This window comes from Myotis myotis, unplaced genomic scaffold, assembly GCF_014108235.1.
Source record: "Myotis myotis isolate mMyoMyo1 unplaced genomic scaffold, mMyoMyo1.p scaffold_m19_p_16, whole genome shotgun sequence".
Classification (NCBI taxonomy): Eukaryota; Metazoa; Chordata; class Mammalia; order Chiroptera; family Vespertilionidae; genus Myotis; species Myotis myotis.
This window is the reverse complement of record NW_023416320.1, coordinates 31,549,681-31,574,047: the sequence shown is the minus strand read 5'-3', so window position 1 is coordinate 31,574,047 and position 24,367 is coordinate 31,549,681. Positions and strand designations below refer to the sequence as shown.

The 24,367-nt window shown below is 44.2% G+C and overlaps 1 protein-coding gene across 1 annotated transcript in view; it reads right to left on the bottom strand.

Annotated features, from left to right (window-relative positions):
• Positions 1-24,367, bottom strand: part of CLVS1 (clavesin 1) — a 129,493-nt gene that overhangs the window by 13,246 nt on the left and 91,880 nt on the right. The window contains exons 4-5 of the mRNA XM_036338348.1: positions 9,293-9,403; positions 8,163-8,398 (exon numbers count right to left, since the gene is read on the bottom strand). Of these exons, the coding sequence (XP_036194241.1) occupies positions 8,163-8,398; positions 9,293-9,403 (347 nt within the window). The remainder of the gene's footprint in view (positions 1-8,162; positions 8,399-9,292; positions 9,404-24,367) is intronic.

Genomic DNA, 24,367 nt, shown 5'->3' with positions numbered 1-24,367 from the left:
AGAGACGCGGAACAGGCTGGTCTGGCACCCACACGTGCAGCTTTTAATCTGGGAGATGGTCTCTGCGGAGACGGCCTGTGAGGAGCAAGGAGTCCCAGCCCCACACCAGACCCCAGCTCAGGAGTCCCAGCCCCACATCAGACCCCCAGCTCAGGGTCCCAGAGCTGGGAAGAGAAGTCCATGTAACTTTGGGCCATAAAAACCAGTAGGGATTGTGACTGAGAGACAAAGAGGCTGCTGGAATCCCAGGTGTAAGAGCCGGCGCACAAACTTACTCAGTCTTGCTTCCTCTGTGCTCCAGTGCTGGGCATGCTGAAGGACCCAAACACATACAGGGAGGAACTGGATTGTCTGGCATCAGGACAGGAATTCAAAGGCAGCTTTCTCCCAGACAGGAGTGGCAAGGGTCACTGTTCCAGCGCTGGGATCTCCAGTCTAGCAGGGCTGACTAGCAGCCATATCAGCGTGGCCCACACTGGCTCCACCCTGGTGATTACCTAAGACCCCGCCCCATCCAATTTGCAGCCCTGCCCAAGCTGTTTGCAGCAGCTTTTCCATATATAGTAAATGGCCTGTTCTGGCTTAGGCTTCAGACTTTCCTAAAATCTCTCAAACAAGCTGCAGCTGGTGACAGCATGCCCCAAACCTATCAATAAAAGGCCCAAGAGCCAGCACTAGCACCAGCCTGCCTTGCTTCACAGCAGGGCCCTGCCTCCTGCATAGCAGCTCTCCCACTGTAGTCGCAGCTGGTCCTCACAGCTGGTCCTCACAGCCAATTGGCCTGGAGGTCAACTCCTCCCAAAGATACCAACAGTAATCAAGGTTCAACTACAAGACTGCACACAGCCCACACAGGGGTACATCTAGAGTGCCCAGCTCAGGTGACTGGGGAGGTTGAGCCACTGAGCCCTATAGGACATCTACTATACAAGGCCACTCTACCAAGTTCAGGAGACATAGCAGCTCTACATAATACATAGGAACAAACACAGGGAAGCAGCCAAAATGCAGAGACAAAGAAACATGTCACAAATGAAAGCAATGAAAGCAAGCAAACTACTAGATACAGAGTTTAAAATCATGGTTATAAGGTTATTACTCAAGGATCTTCATAAGACTTTCAAGGATCCTAGTGAGAATGTGAAAGACATGAAAAAGGACCAGTCAGAAATTAAGCATACACTAACTGAAATAAAAAACAATTTACAGGGATTCAACAGTAGAGTAGAGGTTTCTGAGAATCAAATCAATGATTTGGAATATGAGGAAGCAAAAAATACCCAATCAAAAGAGAAAAAAGAAAAAAGAATCCAAAAATATGAAGATAGTGTACTAGTAAGGAGCTTCTGAGATAACTTCAAGTGTACCAACATTTGCATTATGGGTATGCCAGAAGGAGATGAGAGAGAATAAGATATTGAAAACTTACTTGAAGAAATAATGACAGAAAACTTCCCATACCTGGTGAAAAAAATAAACTTACAAGTTCAGGAAGTGTAGAGAGTCCCAAACAAGAGGAACCCAAAGAGGCCCACACCAAGACACATCATAATTAAAATGCAAGGGTTAAAGACAAAGAGAGAATCTTAAAAGCAGCAAGGGAAAGCAATTACCTCCAAGAAGGAGAAATAAAAAATATGAACAATAATATGGCAACAAATACATATCTATCAACAATCAAATCTAAAAATCGAAATAAATGAACAAGGAATCTAATGAACAAAATAAACTGGTGAATAAACAATCAGGGGCACTGAAGCATGGAACAGACTGATGGTGAATCTCAGAGGGAAGCGGGGGTGGGAAGAGATTATCTATGGTCACAGATAGTAGGATGGTGAAGTCCTGGGGTGGGGCGGGAACCCGTTGGAGGGGGGCAATGGGGGAGGGGAAAGAGGATGCCTGTAATACTCTCAACAATAAAGATTTTTTAAAAATAGTCATGGAGCAGGAGACTAATTACATGATGTAAGTATTCTTGATTTTACTGCGCAATTTACCAAAGAATTCCCTTAAGTAGAGTGGCCCTAGTGCACCTGAAGTGTGAGAGAATCCAAGGTCCTAACTAGTAGGTTGTGCCCAAATCCTTCATTGGAACCCGGGATATCAGGGGGAGGTCTAATAGATGCCTTATGGCCCCATCTATACCTGAACCAGTCAACTAGCCTTGGACTCACTCCACATTCTCCGTGTATGTGGGTCTGCAAAGTTTTGAGGAATGGAACACACTGCTATATTTATTTTGATGTGGCTTCAGGAGTTCTGATACAGTCAGAAGGAGTGTGAAAAATTACGTGTTTTCAACATGCAGGTATTTCTGGAAAGGTATTTTTTCTGCCAATCAGAACTTTAAATAGCACAGCAAATGGCTGCAGTTGCTTGCACCTCCTGCTTTGGATAGAGTCATATTTCATTAGAATTAGACGAGTACAAAGAGCTGTCAGTCCGTTTCAGAGCATTCTAATTGTTCCTCATGAGTCTCCTCCCTTTGAATCGGTGGTGCACAGCTTCAGTGGAGTGGCTTTGATAGAACTAGAATGTGATGTTTGGAAACAGGTAGAAAAACACCAGAAGCTGCCAACAGCTGAGACGATGAAGATGACCCATTCCATGGGAGTTGGAAAAGGATGGCTGGTGTTCTCCATGAAAATAACCTTTTATGGGCCTATTTTTTTGAGTCAAATGACAGTACATTAATGGATCTCAATTATAATGTGTTAATGGATATTCTTTGATATTACTAGACTAGCCTGAATAACAGTTTTCTTCCTGAGGGTCTGTACCTTCCCTGTCCAGATGGGATTTAGGAACAGCACATCACAAGGACAGTGTGATGAGAAATTTGCTTTTCAACTGAGTGGTAAAGACTGGGTAGAATTGAGGCTGGCAGGAATGGGAATGGACTTCATCCAAGAAAGCTGAGCAAAGGCAATGCCCAAGAAGGTGCTCAATAAACCCTTACGGAAGGAAGACAGGATAGGAGGGGGGACGGAGGGAGGGAGGAGAAGGGAAGGAGCGGGGAGGGAGGCACAAACAGCGTGAGAACAGGTGTGATACAGGAAAAAGAGAATTTGACCTGGAATAAAGAGAATGAATTTACAATATTTTGCCACCTAGTAGTTGTGGGTAAATCATTTAACTTCTGTGTGCCCCACCACTTTATCTATAACATGGAGATAATAATCTATTTTATCTATCTTTAAAAATTCTCTATTTTTAAAATATTTATTTTTTAAAATTCTCAAAACCTGAAAAGCTCAGTTTTCAAGAATCCTCAGAACAAGTCTAGGGAACACCTGTTTCCAGAGTTGGGGAAAAGGGGTTCACAGTGACAATGTGGGAAGCAAATGGAAAGTTCTGGAAAGTGGGAAGTGCTAGGAAGCAAATGAATCAGGATGAAGACATGACAGAGGAGGCCTGACAAAAAGGGGCCGGCTGAGGCCAGGTCAGGGTGGTGAAGAGGAGGCCCCTTGAGAGACAAGAAGGAAAAGAGGCTAAGGGTCTGTGTCACGAATTCCTCCTTCTCCTTGGCTTTGCCTTCTGTGCCCTCGACCTACTCTTCCTGGCCACATCCTGGGTGCAGGGTTCCAAAGATACTGGCCTGACACATAAAATACAGCACAGAATGGAACTGGCCAATGTAAGTCTTACTTTTTTTTTAAATTTAATTTTTTTGTACTTTGTTGTTGTCGTTTTGTTAATCCTCACCTGAGGATATTTTTCCATTGATTTTTAGAGAGAGTGGAAGGGAAGGGGAGAGACAGAGAGGGAAACACCGATATGAGAGAGACACATTGACTGGTTGCCTTCTGCACGCACCCCCACGAGGCCTGGGGATTAAGTCTGCAACCGGAAGCATGTGCTCTTGACTGGAATCAAACCGGGGACCCTTCAGTTTGCGGGACTATGCTCTAGCCACTGGGTCAAACCGGCTAGGGCTGTAAGTCTTACTTCTAACCAGGAATTCCAGGCGTCTCCTTTCAAGGGAACCAAGCCCAGTCCTTGCCTGCTTCTCCGCTGGGGGCTCAGGACTTTGCATTGTTTAGTAGAAACTTCAATTGGGAAAGAAATCAAAGCGAACACAATGGGAACCCTCGTGTACAACATTGGGGAAGAAAGCACTACTTACGAGCTGTTCTTCATGAGTGCTTTTGTGGGTGCTTAATCACACCTCTGTCATTCCACTCTAACACTGGCCCCCTGCGGTTCTATCCACCTACTAACTGAGAAAGCCAAGACGTGGCAGGGTGAAGTGCCTTGCCCAAGGTCACAGAGCTAAAGAAGTCCGTAGAAGGAAATGGCAAGAACCCACGCGGAGTAAATTTGGGGAATAAAGACAAATAGAGAGGAAGAGAACAGTGTAACCACCGCGCCCGAGTCACGAAGCATCGGCCAGCAGGCAGGGGTTAGGACGTGGTGACATGTGATGGCACCTCACAGGCCCTTCCGAGCAGCGGAGCAAAGTGAAGCAGGGCTCCCAGGCGGATCGCCGGCGTCACAGGAACACAGGGGTTTCCAGGGAGATGCTGGAAGCTCAACGCGCTTATTTGTGGCCTTGGCATAAAAACTCCAACACCACAATGTGGACACGTTAAGCCCCAATGCTATCTACAACAAGGGTTTGCCTAAACCGAAAAAGAAACCATAATTCTGAATGCAAGCAGCACCCTGTTTTTCAAGAAGGAAACAGCCAAGAGTTTTTTAGCACACACTCCGATCATTAAAGTGTATAAGAGAGGTTCATTGCTGGCTAGATGGTGAGCGGGCATACACAGCATCGGCTTTATTGGAATCCAGCAAAATGTTTGTTTACCAGCAGCAATCTGCTCACCAGGAAGACATGTTCTTTGTTTTTTCTGGCCTGGACTACACCTCCCTTCTCAAGTGCTTGCATCTGACCCTGGTGCTGGGGCAAACAGGAGTCTTTCTCAGAACACACATGGTGAGTAATGGAACCGTTTGAACTTGAAACTGCACCCAAGCAGTTCACCCACCATCTGTCCATTTCCCTCTAATTCAATCTTACTTCCGCTTGGCCAGGAGCTCCGAACACTTTATCTCAGAATCTGCCATGTCATTCTGTATAAAGAGAAGAGAAAACATGCCCTGCACACATTTTTTCCAGCCCCATTCATTTTCTCAGGGACCACATTCATTGTGTAGAATTCCCTTCCACTTGAACGGTGCGTGGCTGAATCAGATGTGCCCGTAACAAGAGGGCCCCTTCATTTCTGCCGCCGAAGAGAAAGCTGTGTCTCAGCCAGATTCACAAGCAGCGATGAGGCTAAGCAGCTATTTTGCTTTGTTCTTTAAGAAATGTTAATCAATTCCTGCCCAACAACCTGCGTAGAACACCGGGCATTTTATGACTTACCCAAGAGGTCTTTGCTTCTAGAAGCAACATCTCAGGCATTAGCGGTTGAGTAGGAATGACACCTCAAAACGAAGAAGTTCCATTCTTTTTCCCTGAAAACCAGTCTCAGGACAATGAAGGGGCAGCTGAGACTGTGGGCCCTTTATTAAGAAAGGATGCACTTTGTAATTTTATTGAACATAACATCCACACAGGACATCTGTTCCCGTGCCACAGTCATGCGGACCCTTTATGCCCTGACGGCTTGGGAGACAAGGCCCTCCTGTTCCCACACTGCCACCCCTCATGCTTTTTGTATGGCTTGTACTTCATGATGATGCATGACTTCTGCCGGAAATGAGTAGTTACCTAGCAAATGCATACGTTCGCCCTGTAAAAAGAGGGTTTCAGGCGGAAAGATCACCAAGGTCATGGCCGATTCTATTGACAGCTGAAAACAGTTAAGCTGACTTTCACTATCCAAGCAGGGACCAAGATGAAGCAACGTGACTTAAAATTTCGTTCTGGCTCAGAAATCTGAACTTAGTCTAGGCTTTTCCCCATCTTCTCCATCCTCACCCCCAAAATCAGATGGCTCACTGTGTCTTTATGACACTTCACTTCTTACATGTGGGATCCAGGAGGGAGACTGAGAGAACATAAGGATGAAAGCACTTGGTCGAAAGGACCAACAGAAATCCTACCAGGGCACATGTGCACCAGACCCCAAAGCGCTGGCCCCTCCAACCTCTGGCCACATACGGTGGAATCGGGTGGACCTGAGAATTGGGGCCAAGCTTTACTGGAGCCAGTGGAGATGCAGCTCGGGGTTTTTAGGCCTCTTTCTTTATAAATAATTCTCTGGGTCGCTGATAAGTTTAATAAATAAGCAAGAGCAGGAATGATTACATATAGTCAGCCCAGCTTTGTCCATGGTGAGGCTGCAACAAAAACTAACCCGACCTTCCTGGTAATTACAAGAATTGAATGTTTTGACTATATGAATGGTGTCATCATGTAGCTAAAAAAAGAAAAAGGAAGAAAAAAAAATGTGCGCACCCTCTGCCCCAGCAACTTCCAGATTCCAAGTCTACCCAGAGGGACTTTCCTATGAGAATGAGGAGGCATCTCAAAGACATTCATTGAGCCTTGTTTGGAATAGAGGGAGGAAAAAAAAACTTCAAAAAAAAAACCAACACCCCACCATCCTTAAATGCCCATCAAAAGGAGCTGGCTAGTCTGATTTATCCATGTTCTGGAATGCTATGCAGTATTGAAAACAGGAAGTATGACTAAACTTACTAACATAGACATTACATAACAATATGCTACAGGGTAAAGTGTGTCCACCCAAAATTTGTATGTTGAAGTCGTAACCCCCAGGACCTCCGATTCTCTCTATGTTTGGATACAGAACCTTTAAACAGGTAGTTAAGGCCGAGTGAGGTGGGCCCTGGTTCAATATGATTGGTGTCCATATAAGGAGAGGGAAGACCATGTGAAGACACGGGGAGAGCAGCGTCATCTATAAGCCAAGGAGAGAGCCCTCAGAAGACAACAACCCTGCCGACACCTTGATCTTGGACTTCTAGCCTCCAGAACTGTGAGAAAATAAATTTCCATTGTTTAAGACACGCAGTCTGTGGACTTTGTCGCAGCAGCCCTAGCAAACTCATACACTATACTATCTAGAGAACTGAATGAAGGGCCTCTACCCCAGCCTGATAACAGCGGTTACCTGTGGGGAGGGATTGGGATTAAAGATAGTGGTTGAAGGGGAATTTAGCCTTAAATATAAGGTTTTATTTTTTGCAATGAGAAATCACTCATATGTTTTTTGTATATCAATTTAAAAATACCTCTGCCATGGCACAGTATGCAGCAATGCAATGTACTTCACCACCTGATGGAACAATCTCTGGCCCTTAAGAACATGTGCACTGTCACCCCCCACCCCTGCACACCTGTCTGCCTCAGTCAAGTGTCCCATCCCTCTAGGGCAGTGGTTCTCAGTCTTCTGGTCCTTTAAATACAGTTTCTCATGCTGTGACCCCCAACCATAAAATTATTTTCGTTGCTACTTCATAACTGTCATGTTGCTACTGTTATGAATCGTAATGTAAATATCTGATATGCAGGATGGTCTTAGGCGACCCCTGTGAAAGGGTCGTTCGACCGCCAAAGGGGTCGCGACCCACAGGTTGGCAACCCACAGGTTGAGAACCGCTGCTCTAGTGCCTCCATGCCTCTTGGTGTCCCCTCTACTTGGAGCCTCTTCCCCTCCCCCTTTTAAGCCTGGGCTGCTGATTTTCATCCTTCAGAGCTCAGCTCGAATGTCTTGCTTGGCAGGTTTTCTCCAGGCCACTCTGTTCTTTTGATGTCTTCCTCACCTTTGTACTCCCAGTGACTAATCAGTGCCTTCCGCTAAGCAAATGCTCAATAAATGGTTCCAAGTGCACGGATGACGAGGACATTCCCTAGCATCCTGCTTTCCCATCGACTGTGTCCCAAAGGTCCAACATTTCAGTCTGTGGCATTAGCAGACTCCTTAGAGACGAAGACTGTAATCATGTTGTGAGTGAGGTCCTAGCCTTTAGCAGTTTCTATAATACAAGGGGACAGCTATATTTCTGGGCCAGCCAAGTCCCATTTGCTTCCAATTCTGATGAAATCAGCTGAGCATGTATCACAATTTACTTTTTTTAAGTTTTGTGCCTGTAAAGGTCTTCAATTACTTAACCCACAATAGACCCAAATCAAAAAATGCCGGTTGCCCTCGGACTGGAGGCTCTGATAAGCCAGGCCTTACCTCTTCATCGGCTTAGGTGAGCACTCCCTCTCCAGGTTGGAGGACGTGTGTTTCACGTGCATCGCATTGTAGGACGTGTGAGTGTAGTCATTTTCATCACTGTAGTCGGGACCGAGTAATGTCCGGGCCCAAGTTCCCATGTCATAAGGAGGAAGGGTTCCTCCAAATTCAGAGGGCAAAAACTCCGGGTGTATGAGCTGGTGAAGGCTGTTTAAATTGTTCCCGTGCAGGAAAATCTGGAAAGAGAAAGTAATTAGCAATTAAAAACTCCAAAATGTCTGATGGAGTATTTCATCTAATACACAATTGAGCAATGACAAATTGGATGCACTGCTGCTGATCATGGTACTTAAGGAGGCATTCAGTTCTGTGTCTAAACTTTGTCTTCATGAAATGTTCATTTATTGCTCAGAAAAGGGGCTGCATTCACAGTCCTTAAAGAGGAAGTTCATGAACAATCTGGGTAGTATTTGGCCCTGGCCCCAATTTACAGATACAGTGATCTCCTAATGATCCCTGATGCGGAGGAGTGGTGCAGACCACCCCCGCCCAGGCATGCTGCACGTGCACCTCACATTGCTCTCTCCTCTCTCCTGGTGCATTCGCTGCCCTCTGCACCCCCCCTGAGTACTCCCCGTTTCCCCCAGGCCTGCACCAAGTGGCGCTTCTTCCTAAATGTTGGCTATTAAAATATTCCGTGAACAGGAAGCTGCTTGACCCCATACCTCCCACCAGCATTGGCAGGAAAATGGGCATCTGGTATTTGCATGCCTTCAAAATTCCCTTTGGTTTGTCACTGGGACTCTGGAAATAACCCAGTTTCTACTAAATTGTTGATTGAATCCAGGCCATTTGCAAACTCCAGCTGCAGCTCAAATGCTCAGGGACTGTAGAAACGCAGCAAAGCCACGGAGAAAAATTAGGAGAAGGAGAAGGAGAAGGAGAAGGAGGAGGAGGAGGAGGAGGAGGAGGAGGAGGAGGAGGAGGAGGAGGAGGAGAAGGAGAAGGAGAAGGAGAAGGAGAAGGAGAGAGAGAGAGAGAGAGAGGGGGGGGGGGAGGGGCACTGTAATTGTCCCCCCCTCCCCCACACCTCCCCCACATTCCCGGCATTGGGCGCTTCTTGTCATTACCCGCTTCCTGGTCTTGTCTTTAAGGAATGGCTTGATGAGCGTGTACAGGGCATGAATGTACCAGGGCTGGTTGACGAAATGGACTCCTCCGAAGCGGGCAGGAAAGCTGTCCTGGGGCGGAAAGAGAGAAACACACTCAGTGAGCACGCATTCCAGGTTAGCCTGGGCCAGCAGGGCCACAATCCGGAGGACAACCTTGTCTTCTCTCGAAAGCTCTCGCTAATGGTGGGAAAGACAGAAAATACACCCTTCCTATCTGCCGAGGTGTCCTCTGTTCCCCTTGCCCCGACTCCCCAACCTCTTTGACTCCACAACTTAAATATCGTGCGTGGGTGCCAGGCCTGCCTTTCCCAAGTCACAATTATGTGTCCACCCACATAGCAGGAGTGTGTGCAGCTGGTTAGGAGAGAATCAGAATTCTTTGTGGGCTTAAGGAACCAGGGTTTCCGTTCTCAGGAGCCATGAGCACAGATATCCCTCCTCACCCGCATTCTCTGCTCACCTGCTCCAGCCCCCCCCCCCCCCCCCCCCATCACCATGACAATGGCTGTACTTTGTGGGTGAGTGAGGCTCTGTGGCTCTGTAGAAAGGGGTTGGAAAAGAATTTCAAAGGATCTCCGAATCCATGGACACCAAGGGTACCAGCACCTTTTTCACAGATTACAGAATCAGGTCCTCACTTCAGCCTGGGACCCACACACTAGGTCCGAGAGAAAAGATACTTATTGATGGATGGGCTAATGAATTCTTCTTGTGGAGTTCCTCTTTTGCTGCCAATCAATGCATTTTGTAAGTATCCGGAAATACTAAGAGCGTTTTAAAAATGGTTCCAGTTTTGGAATCCAGATCAGGGCACAAGCGTGTGTTTTAGAGGCCGAGAAGCTGCTGTCAGTGCTGATTAGATTCACAGGATAAGGAGCCTTGATCACAAAGTCTGAGCCAGTCCCACAGCACCGGCGGTCCCACTGAAGGGCTTCCCAGATCGCATGGCGTTCATCTTGGTTAATGGAATTTAAAAAGAAGGAACATCTAATGCAATTTGAATTGCCAAGTGTGCTGGCAATCAATTTCAGTGCAACAAATATCTTTGCAAAGGTTAGCGAGATGAGATGAAAGCAGAAGGGGCCTGGCTGTCTGAGCTAAGAGTTCAGGTAGCTAGCTGCTTCCTGCAGGTGTCTGAAATGCCTTGCCTGGGTCATTTTTAATAACATGGAAAGAGGGTTATTAACTTTTTTCTTTTTTTTCCCAGAACACTCTGAGTCTACAGGCTCTCTCAGCATCTTTCACACCAAGACCTAGTTTCCAATAAATACATGCAACTGTGCTTAGGGTTGACATTTGAAAAACTTAAAAGTATTTTTGCCTCTATGTAGACATTTTACATAGAACAAAGAAATTAAATATTTTGAAGGTTACACTAGACAAATTTAAGTAAAGGTCTTTTATTTTGCAATATATTTATTTTTTGTTCTGTTTCTTTTATTTGAAAAAACTCAGTGAAACCACCAAGTAAGGGTAGAGAGATCATTTATACTAATTTGGACATTTGTCATAATCTCTCATTATTCCAAATCTGAATTCAGAAGTAGAAAAGTTCTTAATAAGGTAGTCTTTTCCCTTTTAGGAACAGTTTGGGATCTAAAAATTCTTTGCTTCCAAAATAAAAAAAAAAAAGGCCATCTCCCCAGGTTTTTCCTTGGCAGTAAGTGCTAAGCACTAATCTTACTCTTTTTGGTCCTTTGCAACATGTTATTCAGAAATGCAATCCATTATCTCACACATTAAACATGGGTTCTGAGGGGCTGTAGAATGAGAGGAAAGGGTTTAGCTAAAAAACCAGGGCTTTACTGTATTTTTCTTTTAAATAAGAATTTTATTTCTGCTGAGAGTCTGTTATATTACACATTTCTAGGTTAGTAAAGTGGAAGAAAACTCTATAAGTAATACTTCAGAGGCAAAAGGTAAAATCTCCAAGAACATATTAATCTTTTAAAAATATTTAGAGAGCCTTAGCTTTAGTCTATGGAACCTCCATCATCAAAGCCATCAGAACTGTCTACTATTTGTGTCGGAGGAGGGAGGTTAAAAGACAAAACACAGGCCTGAGACCCTGTCAGTTCTCTCCAGGGTGGCTCTGGCTTCCAGTCTGCCAGCTCGAAGGCCCCATGCGTTTTTACTGATCTCCTTCAGCCAGTGACCATGTGCAGATAAATTCACATAAAATCCTATGCCTCAGACTTCTGGGTTTAGGCCAGGGGAGAAACGGGATGACTTTTCTTCAAGTCTCATCTATAAAATGCAAATGAAGGGCCTCTTGTTCAATAAAGGCAATGTGCAAATATTCTGGGTATTCTCATATGAGCCTGACCCCATATTATTAATAATGATGTGTGTGTGTGTGTGTGTGTGTGTGTGTGTGTGTGTGTGTGTGTGATGCAAAGAGAAAGGTGAAGGAAGGAAAATTAGCAGACACAACCCTCTTCCGGGCAATATCCATTAGTGTTGGTCATGTAGTCTGGTCTTGTTAGCAAACTGCAGGTAAAGGGGAAGTTGTCTGCCACAGAAATGCCCCTCAGGTCCCCAAGAGGGCCCACCACCCTCGGGGAGGTGCAGTTCTTAGGAGCTGGAGCAGATCTAGCTCAAGCCTTAAAAGGAGACATACGTAATACTTTCAATAATAAAGATGTTTTAAAAAGGTGGTAAGCCTTGATTCAATGACAGTGTAACACTTTGTTGGTTTTTGTTCTTAGCAACTGTGTGTCTTACCATGCTTAATTAAAACAAATCACAGGTGACTCATCATATCAACAGGTTAAAGAGGAAAAACACATGATCATCAATTGTTGCAGAAAAGGCATTCGATAAAATTCAACACCCATTCCTGATAAAAACAAACAAATAGGAAAAATAGGTCTCTATTTGCAGATAACATGATTACCAACATAGAAAATCCCAAAGAATGTATTTAAAATAAGCAAACAAAAACCCTCCTATAACTAAATAGTTCATCAACATTGCAGGATAAAAGAGAAACATACAGAGAATCAATCATATTACTATATATTAACAATAAACATAAGACATCAAAATTAAAATATATCACCATTTAAAATTGCTAAAAAAAACTTAAATATTTAAGCATCAATCTAACAAGACATATGCAGGATTTGTATGCTGAAAACTACACAATGCTGAAGAAAGAAATCAAAGAAGATTTCAATAAATGGAGAGGCATATTATATTGTAACTCAGAAGACGACGTACTAAATATGCCAATTCCCCTCAAATTGATAGACAGGTTTAATGCAGTGCCTAGCAAAAGCTAATTAAGACTTTTTTGTAGACATTGATAGGATTCTTTTAAAATTTATATGGAAAACATAGATCCTAGAATAGTTAACACATTTTGAAAAGAAGAATACAGTGGAAGGAATCATTCCGTCCAATTTTAAGACTCTTTATACAACGACACTAATCAAGACTGTGTGGCGTTGGAGGAGGGAAAGATGCATAGGTCAATGAAGCAGAATAGAGAATTCAGAAATAGATCCACACAAATATACCCAACGGGCTTTTTAATACGGTGGGAAGCATTTTGATGGAGGGAGATAGCTTTTCAACAAATAGTGGTGAGACAATTGCTCTTCCACAGGTCAAAAGATGAGCCTGACAACCACACACCTCATGCGAAATTAACTCCAAATGGATCATGAACTTAAATGTAAAACATGAAGCTATAAATGTCTTAGAAAAAAATATAGGAGACAACCTTTAGGAAGTCAGACTAAGCAAAGAGACTTCAGATGTCTCCAAAAGCATAACCTAGAAAATAAAAAAGTAATAAATTAGATGTTGTCAAAATTAAAAACTTTTACCCTATGAAAGAGTGGAAAAGAGAAACTATGACCTGGGTGAAAATATAGCAGATTTTTTCACAATAGCCCAAATTGGAATTAACCTACATATCTTCCATGAGTGAATGGGTAACCAATTTGTACAGTTATACCATGGAATTCCACTCACCACTTAAAAGGAACATTTACTGACATACGCAACCATCTGAATGAACCTCTGGAGAATTTGGCTAAGTGGAAAAATCCAACCCTAGAAGTCTATATGTCTGATTCCATTTACCAGATGACATTCTTGAAATGACAAAATGATAGAAACTACATATTAGTGTTTGCTTGGGATTAAGGAGTGGGTGTGGCTACAAAAGGGTAACATGGGTGATCCCTGTGGTGATTAAAATGCTCTGTATCAATATCAATATACTGGTTGTGATACTGTTCTCTAGATTTGCAAGGTGTTACCAGTGGGGGAAACAAACTAAAGGCTCTATGGCAGTGGTTCTCAACCTTCCGGCCCTTTAAATACAGTTCCTCATGTTGTGACCCAACCATAAAATTATTTTCGTTGCTACTTCATAACTGTAACGTTGCTACTGTTATGAATGGCAATGTAAATATCTGATATGCAGGATGGTCTTAGGCGACCCCTGTGAAAGGGTCGTTCGACCGCCAAGGTCGCGACCCACAGGTTGAGAACCACTGCTCTACGGGATTTTGCTGCATTATCTCTTAAACTGCATGTAAGTCTACCATTATCTTAAAATAAAAATTTAAAAGTATGATTATTGTGACTATTTCAAAACTCTCCATTAGTGGGAGCAGCCATTTTTAAAAGTAGAGTAGAAGTATTTCTAAGGATGATCTTTTCTGTCTTACATGGAATGTTAAACAAAAAAATGCCAAGGTAAATTGTAGGCACAAGACACATTGCAGGGCATCCTAAGTGGCTCTTCTTTATTTTCTTTGGGAGTCCCGGGCACCACTAAGGGGCTCTTGCAATCCGTTAGAAATGTGTTTCGTTATTGAATGGGCACTTAGTTCACACTTCATTTTCGCACGGCACTTTTTAAGCATCCCTCAGCTGCCTTCTCTTGTGCTCCATCAGGACTTAGGAGCAGCATGACAGAGGCAAAACTATTTCCTATCTTTCTTTTACAATCAGACACAGATGTTTCTAGGGGCAGTTGGCGGAGTTTCCTGCTGGATAATGTGGTCTTTTCTGAGATGTGTAATGCCTGCAGGCTAACACCCTTCACACCACAGTTCAAAACACACCTGACCTCAACATGGCATTGCCCTGTGAAGCCCGGGGGAGCGTGGCTGCCCTGACTCACCCTTCCTTTCTCACCTCTTCTGCTCTTCCCTGGAAACTAGAACAGGGCAATTCAGACGCACAAATACTGCAACTCTCCCCACCCAGTAAGATGCCTTTGAAAGCCAAACGCAAAGAGGGAAACAAGCACCTGAGCCGTTTACAGACCCCCTGCCTCCCTCCCGTCAGTAGCTGCGGATCTCCCAGGGCCTTGACTGCAAGCATCCGTTCATTCATGTAACTGCATGCATGGAGGTCTGCAGGCGGCGTAACGACCCAAGCCTGGTTTGGTTCTATCTGTTCAGTTCATGCATGTCTTACTAATGACTCCCACTTCCTACATCAAAGCAGACAGATACAAGCATTTTTCAGCAGCATAAATGGGTGCCGCTGATGCAAAAGAACCTTCTAAAAATGTTATATTTCATGGTGATGGGTTTCTATTGTCGCATGTGGCAGTCATTAGTATGAAAATCACACATCCACCTATTTGCAACCAAGTGGAGCGCTCACGCAATCCAGTTCCACTCTAAATGCTTCACATGCATCGGTAGTAAGCATGAGAGAGAGACAGAGTGTGCTTAGTAGGAAGGCAGTTGGGCAAAGGCTCCAACTGATTATGGGGCTATTGATTTTCTTCAGATATAGGCTCCTGAAAGGTACTGTTGACTTCTGCGAAGCTGTACCAACCCAGTGTTCTCTTGAGATGAGGAAGGACTTGGGTTTTTATGCAGGATCAGATCAGGGTGTGCTAGAAGACAAAGTTTTATCTGCAGATCCGAGAACAATTACAGCCTTTTGGCAATTCTAACCACAGTAAGTGAAACGGGCAGCCAAGCTCAGAGCTTCCCTGGCTGCAGCCCAAACAATGCTCCTTGATGATCTCTTCCATGTTCAGTTCTGTTCAACAGACCAACAAGCAGCTACTGAGCTCCTTTTCTGAGGGAAATGCGGGGGTACGGGATACGTGAGGTGTGTTCCTTGCCTTCGATCAATGCATGGTCCAGTGGCAGCAAGGAAAGTGACAATGCTTTGTTTGAGAAAAGGATGCAGATTTCAGAGTCCAGGTTCTGTGGTTCATGGTAGCTCCTCAGAGCAGAGTTCATAAATATATGTTTGAGAGTTTTCAAGAGTTTATTTGCCACAAGGAGCACCTACATTTTGCTTAGCCCCACCGCACTATTTTCTGGGAATAAGCTTACAGGTGATTTGTATCTTGTTTTTTTCTGTTTGTTTGTTTTGTTTTGAGAGAGAGAGAGAGAGAGAGAGAGAGAGAGAGAGAGAGAGAGAGAGAGAGAGAGAGAGAGAAACATGGATCCATTGCCTCCCACACATGCCCCAACGAAAACTGAACTGGTATGTGCCCTGACTAGGAACTGAACCCGCCACCTTTTGGTGTATGAGACGATGATCTAACAAACTGAACTACACCAGCCAGGGCAGTGGTCTCTATTTTTAAAAATAAAAACATAAGAAGGAAGAAGGAAGGAATGAAAGAAGGAGGGAAATTAAAATCGTCTCATGTTGTATCTCTGTCAAATTTCTGACAAAACAACAGAAAATGTGACTATAAATTTAAAGAATATATTGATTACATTAGTGTCTGCCTCATACCTGGTCAGAAAGCCTTTAGTAACAGGAAAACCAAGATAATCTCATTTGCTTTTTTTACTTCCTATGGTAGAGCTCCAAACAGCAGAACTCCAGTCTTCCTTGGCTCTGGCAATCTTACTGCTGCCAGGCAAGATGAGCCAGGGGGTGGCCAAATTCAGGAGGTGACTGCTGCTGGGAGGACAGAGTGGGGGGAGGGGGCTGCTGGGGGGGGGGTGTCACAGGGGGAGCCAAGCCACAGCCTGGTCACTCTGAGTCGCTGAGCTGAGCTCCAGCAATGAGAACTTTATCTGCCATAAAAATCACTCCCAGCTCCCTAACCACAGTGACCTGAAAAAAATGGTTTCTATTTGACTATTAAATAGCAAATGCATTGTAGTGAGTATATAATACTTCATCTTCAATTTTCCCGCAGGGCCCTTAAGTGGTAAATAAGTGATTGTTGTTCATTAATTACAAGCCAATTCGTGGAGAAACCCAGAGTGCCTGAATCACTGATTTGCACAGAAAATCAATGCCAGAAGATACAACATGCTTCACATGATTCAACCTGCCTCTTAGTGCTGAAATTCACAAAATCATGGTGTCTCCTGGAGAAAGAAACATGGTGCAGGGAATGCAGGAGTGAAAAATTTGGCGAAGGTTAAGCTTTTAACCACACACATATCTTTGGTCTGTGACTAAATATATAAAAAGCAAGTGTAATAAATTATATATATTACAATATATTTAAATTGCAATCAGTAAAAGTAATTTAATACCTAAGAATTGGGCACTTATTATCTACCAGAAACTTTTATATATGTTGTCTTATTTAGCATGACAACAATATTATGTAGGTATTAGAGGCCCAGTGCACAAAATTCGTGCATGGGGGGTGGGGGGGGCGGTCCCCTCAGCCCAGCCTGTACCCTCTCCAATCTGGGACCCCTTGGGGGATGTCCAACTGCCGGTTTAGGCCCAATCCCTCACTAACTCCAGTTGGCTGAAGGGTGGCCAGTCAGGCATTCTTGCAATATCTCAGCACTTTCATAATTGGCAGAGCATTCGATGATGTCAAAGGATCCTGAGCAGCTGAATAAGATGAAGGCTGAGAAATGTCCCTTGAATGTGGGGCAAAGTGAAGGTCCCTGCCTTTAAGGAGGTTACCTTCTAGTTGGGAGAGATAATAACCAAAGTAAAAACAGCAACAAAAAACAGCTAGAGAAGGATGCTACATTAGAACTAAACTAAGAAGGCGGCTAAGGAATGTTGAGGAAGGAACTTGAATTTTAAAAACTCGGTCAGGGCCCTGGCCGGTTTGGCTCAGTGGATAGAGCAGCGGCCTGCAGACTGAAGGGTGCCGGGTTTGATTCCTTACAAGGGCACATGCCCGGGTTGCGGCTTGATCCCCAGTAGGGGGTGTGCAGGAGGCAGCCAATCAATGATTCTCTCTTTCTCCCTCTTCCTCTCTGAAATCAATAGAAACATATTTTAAAAAATAAAAAGTAAAAACTTGGGCGGGGAAGGCCTCACTGAGAAAGTGACCTCTGAGTAAAGACTGGAGGTGATGTGGGAAGCCAGCCTCATGGCTGCTGGGGCTGGCATTTCAGGCAAAGGGAACAGCTGCAGACATCCAGCAGCCGGAGCATCCCCGCTACGTCGGAAGGAAGGGATGGACTAAACTGTCATTCCCAAAGTAAGTGCAGCAGAATATTCATCCTGAAGCCTCTCCCCGTGCCAAGTCCCTTCAGAGGTAAAGCGACACATTTATCTATTTAGTGAGAGTCTTTGGAAAAGCCTCCTAGCAAAGAAAACCATTGAACTCTGTTTGATCTGTGGTTTCCCACATGATTTAAACCAGAGGTCCTCAAACTTTTTAAACAGGGGGCCAGTTCACTGTCCCTCAGACATTCCACACTGCAGGCCCCGGGATGAGTCGGCTGCTAAGCAGGACAGGCAGCGGCGGCAAAAACACCCGGCGGGCCGGATAAATGTTTTCGGTGGCCCGCGGGCCGTAGTTTGAGGACGCCTGATTTAAACCATAGGACATCTTTGGAAGGTTATCAATGAACCAAAACCAACATTCAAAAAAATCCACCAGAGGAACTCTGGACTTACTTGCCTGTCTGTGTAGGTCAGAAAACAATGTATTTCAGGGAACAGATCTATCAGACTTGAGTTTACAATGTGACAGTTTAAATGTTTTCAGATACTGTTTAAAATGAAACTATTATGAAAGTCATATAGTTATAGGGGGCCTGCATGCTATTTCAAAAAGTCATTCTATGTCTTTTTAAGAACTACATGTTAGTCATTTGAAAACCTATATTATTCATATGTTACCTAGCTTGCCCATGGTTTTTAAGTTTTTAGAAAGAGGGAAGCCCACAGATGTTCTGCTCAAGCCCGAAGGAACCGGGAACTGAATGTTCTCCTGGGCAATCAGCCTATTTTCCACTCCACTCCTTCCTTCTCCTGTCCCGGGGAACAGCAGCACCATCCATTAGAGGTGGAATGACACCTGCGTTTGAGGTCAGCACAGAGCACAGTCTTCCTTTTAAATGGGAACATGCTGAACGCTGATTTGGTGTCCTCTTGAGGCAGGACTCCTGCAGTAGCAGAGCCCACAGAGATGACTGGCAGGTCACTGTGACCTGGGACCCAGGAGAAGAGCCGGGGGGGGAGAGGGAAGGGCAGGGAAGGGGGCCTAAACAAAACCCCTTATTGAATCCAAGAGTCATTTTACAGACAGAGAACCCTGCTTTTTACTGCCTAACTATAAGTTGTTGCTTTGCTGGGTGGAAAAAAAAATCCATGCCTTGTACGTGGAGGGCAAATAAGTGCCCTTGGGGAGCAGGGGGAGAATTTATTTTCCCTTCTTTTTTGAAAAAGCTGTCTCCGACACCTCTTCTTCTTGCTCACCAGTCTTCCATGCAGCACTGGGCCTATATTGTGTTGTAAACACTCCACTATCCAGAGAAAATTCTCGCTAAATCACACCAAACTGCCCCAGCGGTGCCATGAACTTTACCATTTGATGTAAGCCTTCCCGGAGATCTGATGCATTCCCATACTTATGATCCATAAAGTCATCTGCAAAAGGGTTTTGACAGGTATGTGGGCTCGACAACAGCCTTTCTGCACTGATTCAGGTATCGCATTGGACTGGGAGCTGAAGGCACAGTCAACTCCTTCATAAACATGGACCATTATCAATATGTGAGCAAGGTTTTCATGCGGAGAGCAGCTTCCCTTGGTAATTTAAAAAACATGGTAGAAATGAGCCCAGAGAAAAATCACAGCTCACCAAATAAGACTTGTGAATTTTGTTTGTGCTTTTAACTCAGCTGTGAGAATCTTGGGGAATTTAAGGGCCAAGGGAAAGAAGATTATTACTAATAAAATTAGATATTTTCTATTAGAGAAAATTTATCACCACCATTGTAATATACCTTGGGGAAGGTGGCTTTCTTGTGTTTTGGTAGTAACATAAATTCTTGTGAGTATTTTATATTCACAAAAGCACCATGCTTATTGAACACCACAGCATTAAGGTATTCTATTCAGATTAGAGGCTTTCAGAATTAGCTGGCATCTTCAAGAAAATGCTAGATAATGGTTCCATAAACACACTCAACCGTATGGATATCTGCAGGGTAACATCATCAGGGGTCCTCTCCATCAGCTCCAAGGGGAAGAATGTGTCTCTTTATGCCAGCATAATTGAAATCTGCTGTCCTAGCCACATGCCCTCCATGGAGTTCATACTAAAGAAATGAGAAACTCACTCCTTGAGGGAGAAAACTCTCAAAAGGTATAAGACATTCCAGGGGTCTCATTCAGAATGTTATAATGTTATCCTGCCACCCTACTTCATTTTATGTTCCCATTCTATGCACAGGGTAAGTGTACTGGGAGAAGGGAGGGAACAGGTGAGCCCAGAGAAGAGGTGCTGCTTTCAAACACCTAGCACAGAGCCAGGCACATAATAGGTGCTCAAACACAAGGCTAGTACAGTAATAGTGGGCGCTGGGGTTGGAGACCATAATCAGGGACACTGTACCACCAGCTGACAGGGGCCAAACCCTCACTGAACACTCATAAAATGGGAGTGAGTGGGAAAGGTGGTTCAACCTATAGCTTTCTACCTGACCCCTAAACCGATTCCATTAATCATCATATATTAATGGCAGGAGGACACACTACCATGTGACAGGACTGGGGTGGGACAGAGGCACGCTGTTGGCTGGTCTCAAGGCAACCTCACTCTATTTGAGAAGATACAATTAGTAAATAACATAAGTCCATATACAGTGAAGCACAACATCCTGAGCTATAAGTGTCATGTATTGAGGGGACTGTCAGGTAAGCTTTTCCTGAATCAAAGAATCTATGCAATAGCCTGGCTGGTGTGGCTCAGTGGTTTGAGTGTCAACCTATGAACCAAGGGCCAAGGGAGAGAAGATTATTACTAATAAAATTAGGTATTTTCTATTAGAGAAAATTTATCACCACCATTGTAATATACCTTGGGGAATATGGCTTTCTTGTGTTTTAGTAGTAAATCTTAAATATACTACACAATTGAAGGTCACAGTTCGATTCCTGGGTTGTGGGCTCAATTTCCAGTAGGATGTGTGCAAGAGGCAGCCAATTGATGATTCTCTCTCATCATTGATGTTTCCATCTCTCTCTCTCTCTCTCTCTCTCTCTCTCTCTCTCTCTCCCCTTTCTTTCTGAAATCAATAAAAATATATATTTTTAAAAATCTATGCAACAGATATAAATGTCCAAAAGAATGTTTGGACTGTAAACCCCCTGGTAGAAGAGGGTGTGTGTAAGAATGACAGATTGGTATTCATGGACTGCATGCTGGTTGGGTGTCTCCTGAAATAAAGTAGAACAGAGGTAGGACGTGATATGGAATCAAGACAAACATTTTACTTTTACACCCCATGGCCTCCTGATTGAAGCCAGGTTCTGACTCTAAATAAACTTACAAAAATGTATTCACGGCTCCGTAGGGCCAGAGATAGGAACTGACGATATTTTAGCAGCCTAAAAGTCTAACTTCATACAAAATGGTGCTGCGGCTGATCTAACAGCAGGCAAGCAGAGAAATGAGATCTAGTCTGTATACCCTGAGCTTACTTCAAAAAAATCACCACATCCAACATGCAGAACTATCTCCTCTCTTTCATCCTAATATCCCACACATTATTCAATAAATACTTGTAGAGCAAATGAAATAGAGAGTAGCATGAGAGCAATAAACCACCATGCCAAAAAGTCCATTGCCTATTCTATTGCACCAACTACGCTGGTAAACTCAGCCTTTGAGATGATTTTTGTAATTGAAAGGTAACTTCATGGGGCTGGGGATCAGAAGGGCCAGTGAGTGACTACTAATGAATACAGAGTTTCTATCTGGGGTGAAGAAAATGTTCTGAAGTCAGATAGTGGTAATGGGTCTGTGATTATACTACAACCTACTGAACTGTGCACTTTAAAAGGGTGAATTTTGTGGCATAGAAATTATATTTCAATAAAACTGTTATTTTTAGAAAAATCACAGTTGAGATTTTTATAAAAATCTTGATGAGATATATCGCAACTCAAGAATGCAAACATAGCTTATTGTGTATAGTAAAATAAATTAGTTTTATTCTTGAAAATAAGGGGACTTACATTACAAGCCAATGAAAAGTATGACCTCAGATAGAGAAAAATTATTCCGTTGAAGTATGAAAGCGCTTTAAACAGAAGACCCTCAGGCACATGAGCCCGAGCTCATTAATTTAGGGCTAAAACTACTTTGTGTATCAGAGAATTGGTAGGTGGGCTATTGGGTCATTTGTCCAACTAACTTTTATTCAGAAATCTGAGTCACAGTATTTTTCTGGAATCTTGAAAAGCTAGGTCTCATCACGGGCTAAGTCACTGAGCCCTAAAAAGTTTTCGAATTCTCTAAGACCAGTTGAATATACTCCATACCGAGCCATATAGATTCATCCCCAACTGCAGCAAGACTCTGGGACTCTCAGATAAAATTTGGGAGAGCGAGTTACACAGCTATAACAAATTGGGTTCATCTTGACCACAAATCCTGTAGCTTCTGTGAATAGAAAAATGGGAGTTCTTTCCTGGATACTGTGGCTTTTCTTAACATTTATGTCCCAGAACTACAATCAGTTCTCTGTCTGGCTGGCATCCACTTTGAGCTTCGACAGACCACAGCTGATAAGCAGTCAATGCCTATCACCCTGAACTGTCCAGTATGGGCGCCTCTAGGTTATCAACCATTTGAAATGCCTCTTTTCCAAATAGGGATGTGCTGTCGGGATAAAATACCAAATTTTGAAGACTTTGTACCAAAAAAAAAAAAAAATCTAAAATACCTCTTTAATCATTGTAAAACCTACATTGCATGTTGAAATGGCAATATTTTGTATATACTGGGTGAAATAAAATCTATTATCCCCTCCCAAATGTAGCTATCCCTTCCCTGAGGATTAACATCAAGGAACTCAGTCAAAGAGAGCACAGCCAGTGCAGGAGACCAAGGATGAAATCAAAAGAGGAAAAGAGAGAGACGTGGTAAGACTCTGCTCTCTGCTCGCTAGCTTTTTATGACTGCTCTCACAGTTGGGGAGAAGAATGAGAGTCGGGCTTGAGATGTTAATCTTAAAGCCGGCTTAAGCCTTCAGTCGTCCTGAATACAGGCGCAACTGGGAGTTGAGTCAGATGTATAGGGAGGATATAAATAGTCATTTTTAAACTACGGTTGAATTACACCACACCGTTTGAACTGCACGTGGATTTTTTCAATAAATACTATAATTGTATTTTTTCTTTCTTATGATTTTTAAAAATAGCATGTTCTTTCCTCCAGCTTACCTTATTGTAAAAATACAGTCTATAGCCTTTGCCAGTGTTGCTCAGTGGTTATAGGGTTGACCTGCACACTGTAGGGTCTCAGGTTCAATTCCCAGTCAAGTGCAGGTACCTGAATTGCAGGTTTGATCCCTGTCCCTCTGTGGGAGTGCATGTGGGAGGCAACCAATAGATGTGAGACACATCGATATTTCTCTCTCTTTCTCACTCTCTCTCTCTCTCTCTCCCTTCCTACTTTCCACTCTCTCTCTCTCTAAAAAAAAAAAAAAAAAAAAAAAAAAAAAAGGAAAGAATATCCTCAGGTTTGAATTAACAACAACAAAAATAAGATAAAAATACAGTATATGTATTAGATATGTACGTATACTGGTATACATATCTAATCTAATAAAAGAGAGACATGCAAATTGACCATAACTTCACTATGCCCCAAGCCACGCCCACCAGCCAATTAGAGCGACTATATGCAAATTAACCCAACCAAGATGGCTGCCGGCAGCCACGGAGCTGGAGCGAGCAGGAGGCTTGGTTGGCCCGGTGATGGAGGAAGCCAAGCTTCCTGCCTACCCTGGCCAGCTATAGCTTCCGCTCAAGGCTACAAAGTTTCAATTATAGAAGATAAATAAATCCCAGATACCTGCTTCCAGCCAGCCTCCACTGGGAGCTTGGGTGGCTGGGGGGCATAGCCAGGCTGCAAACAGCCATCAGCCCCTCACCCAGGCTGGCCACACCCTCATGGGGTGAGGGTCCCCGCTGGGGGGCTTGGCCAGCCTGCAAATGGCCATCAGCCTCTCACCCAGACTGGCCAGGCACTCCAGCAGGGACCCCCACCCTGAAGGGGCTGTGGCTGGCTTGCAAACAGCCATCAGCCACTCACCCAGGCTGTCCAGGCACTCCAGCAGGGACCCCCATCCTGAAGGGGGTGTGGCCTGCCTGAAAATGGCCCTCAGCCCCTCACCCAGGCTGGCCAGGCACCCCAGCGGTACCCCCATCCTTATCCGGGACACCCTTCAGGGCAAACCAGCCAGCTCCCACCCATACACCAGGCATATAATAAAAGGGTAATATGCAAATTGACCCTAACAACAGAACGACTGGGAATGACTGGTCACTATGACCACACTGACCACCAGGGGGCAGACGCTCAGTGCAGGAGTTGTCCCCTGGTGGTCAGTGTGCTCCCACAGGGGGAGCTCTGCTCAGCCACAAGCCAGGCTTACGGCTGCCAGCACAGCAGTGATGACGGGAGCCTTGCCCACCTCCTCAGCAGAGCTAAGGATGTCTGACTACAGCTTAGGTCTGGTCCCCGCTGGCAAGTGGACATCCCCCGAGGGCTCCTGGGCTGCCAGAGGGATGTCTGACTGCCAGCTTAGGCCCGATCCCCCAGGGAGCGGGCCTAAGCCAGCAGGTGGACATACCCTGAGG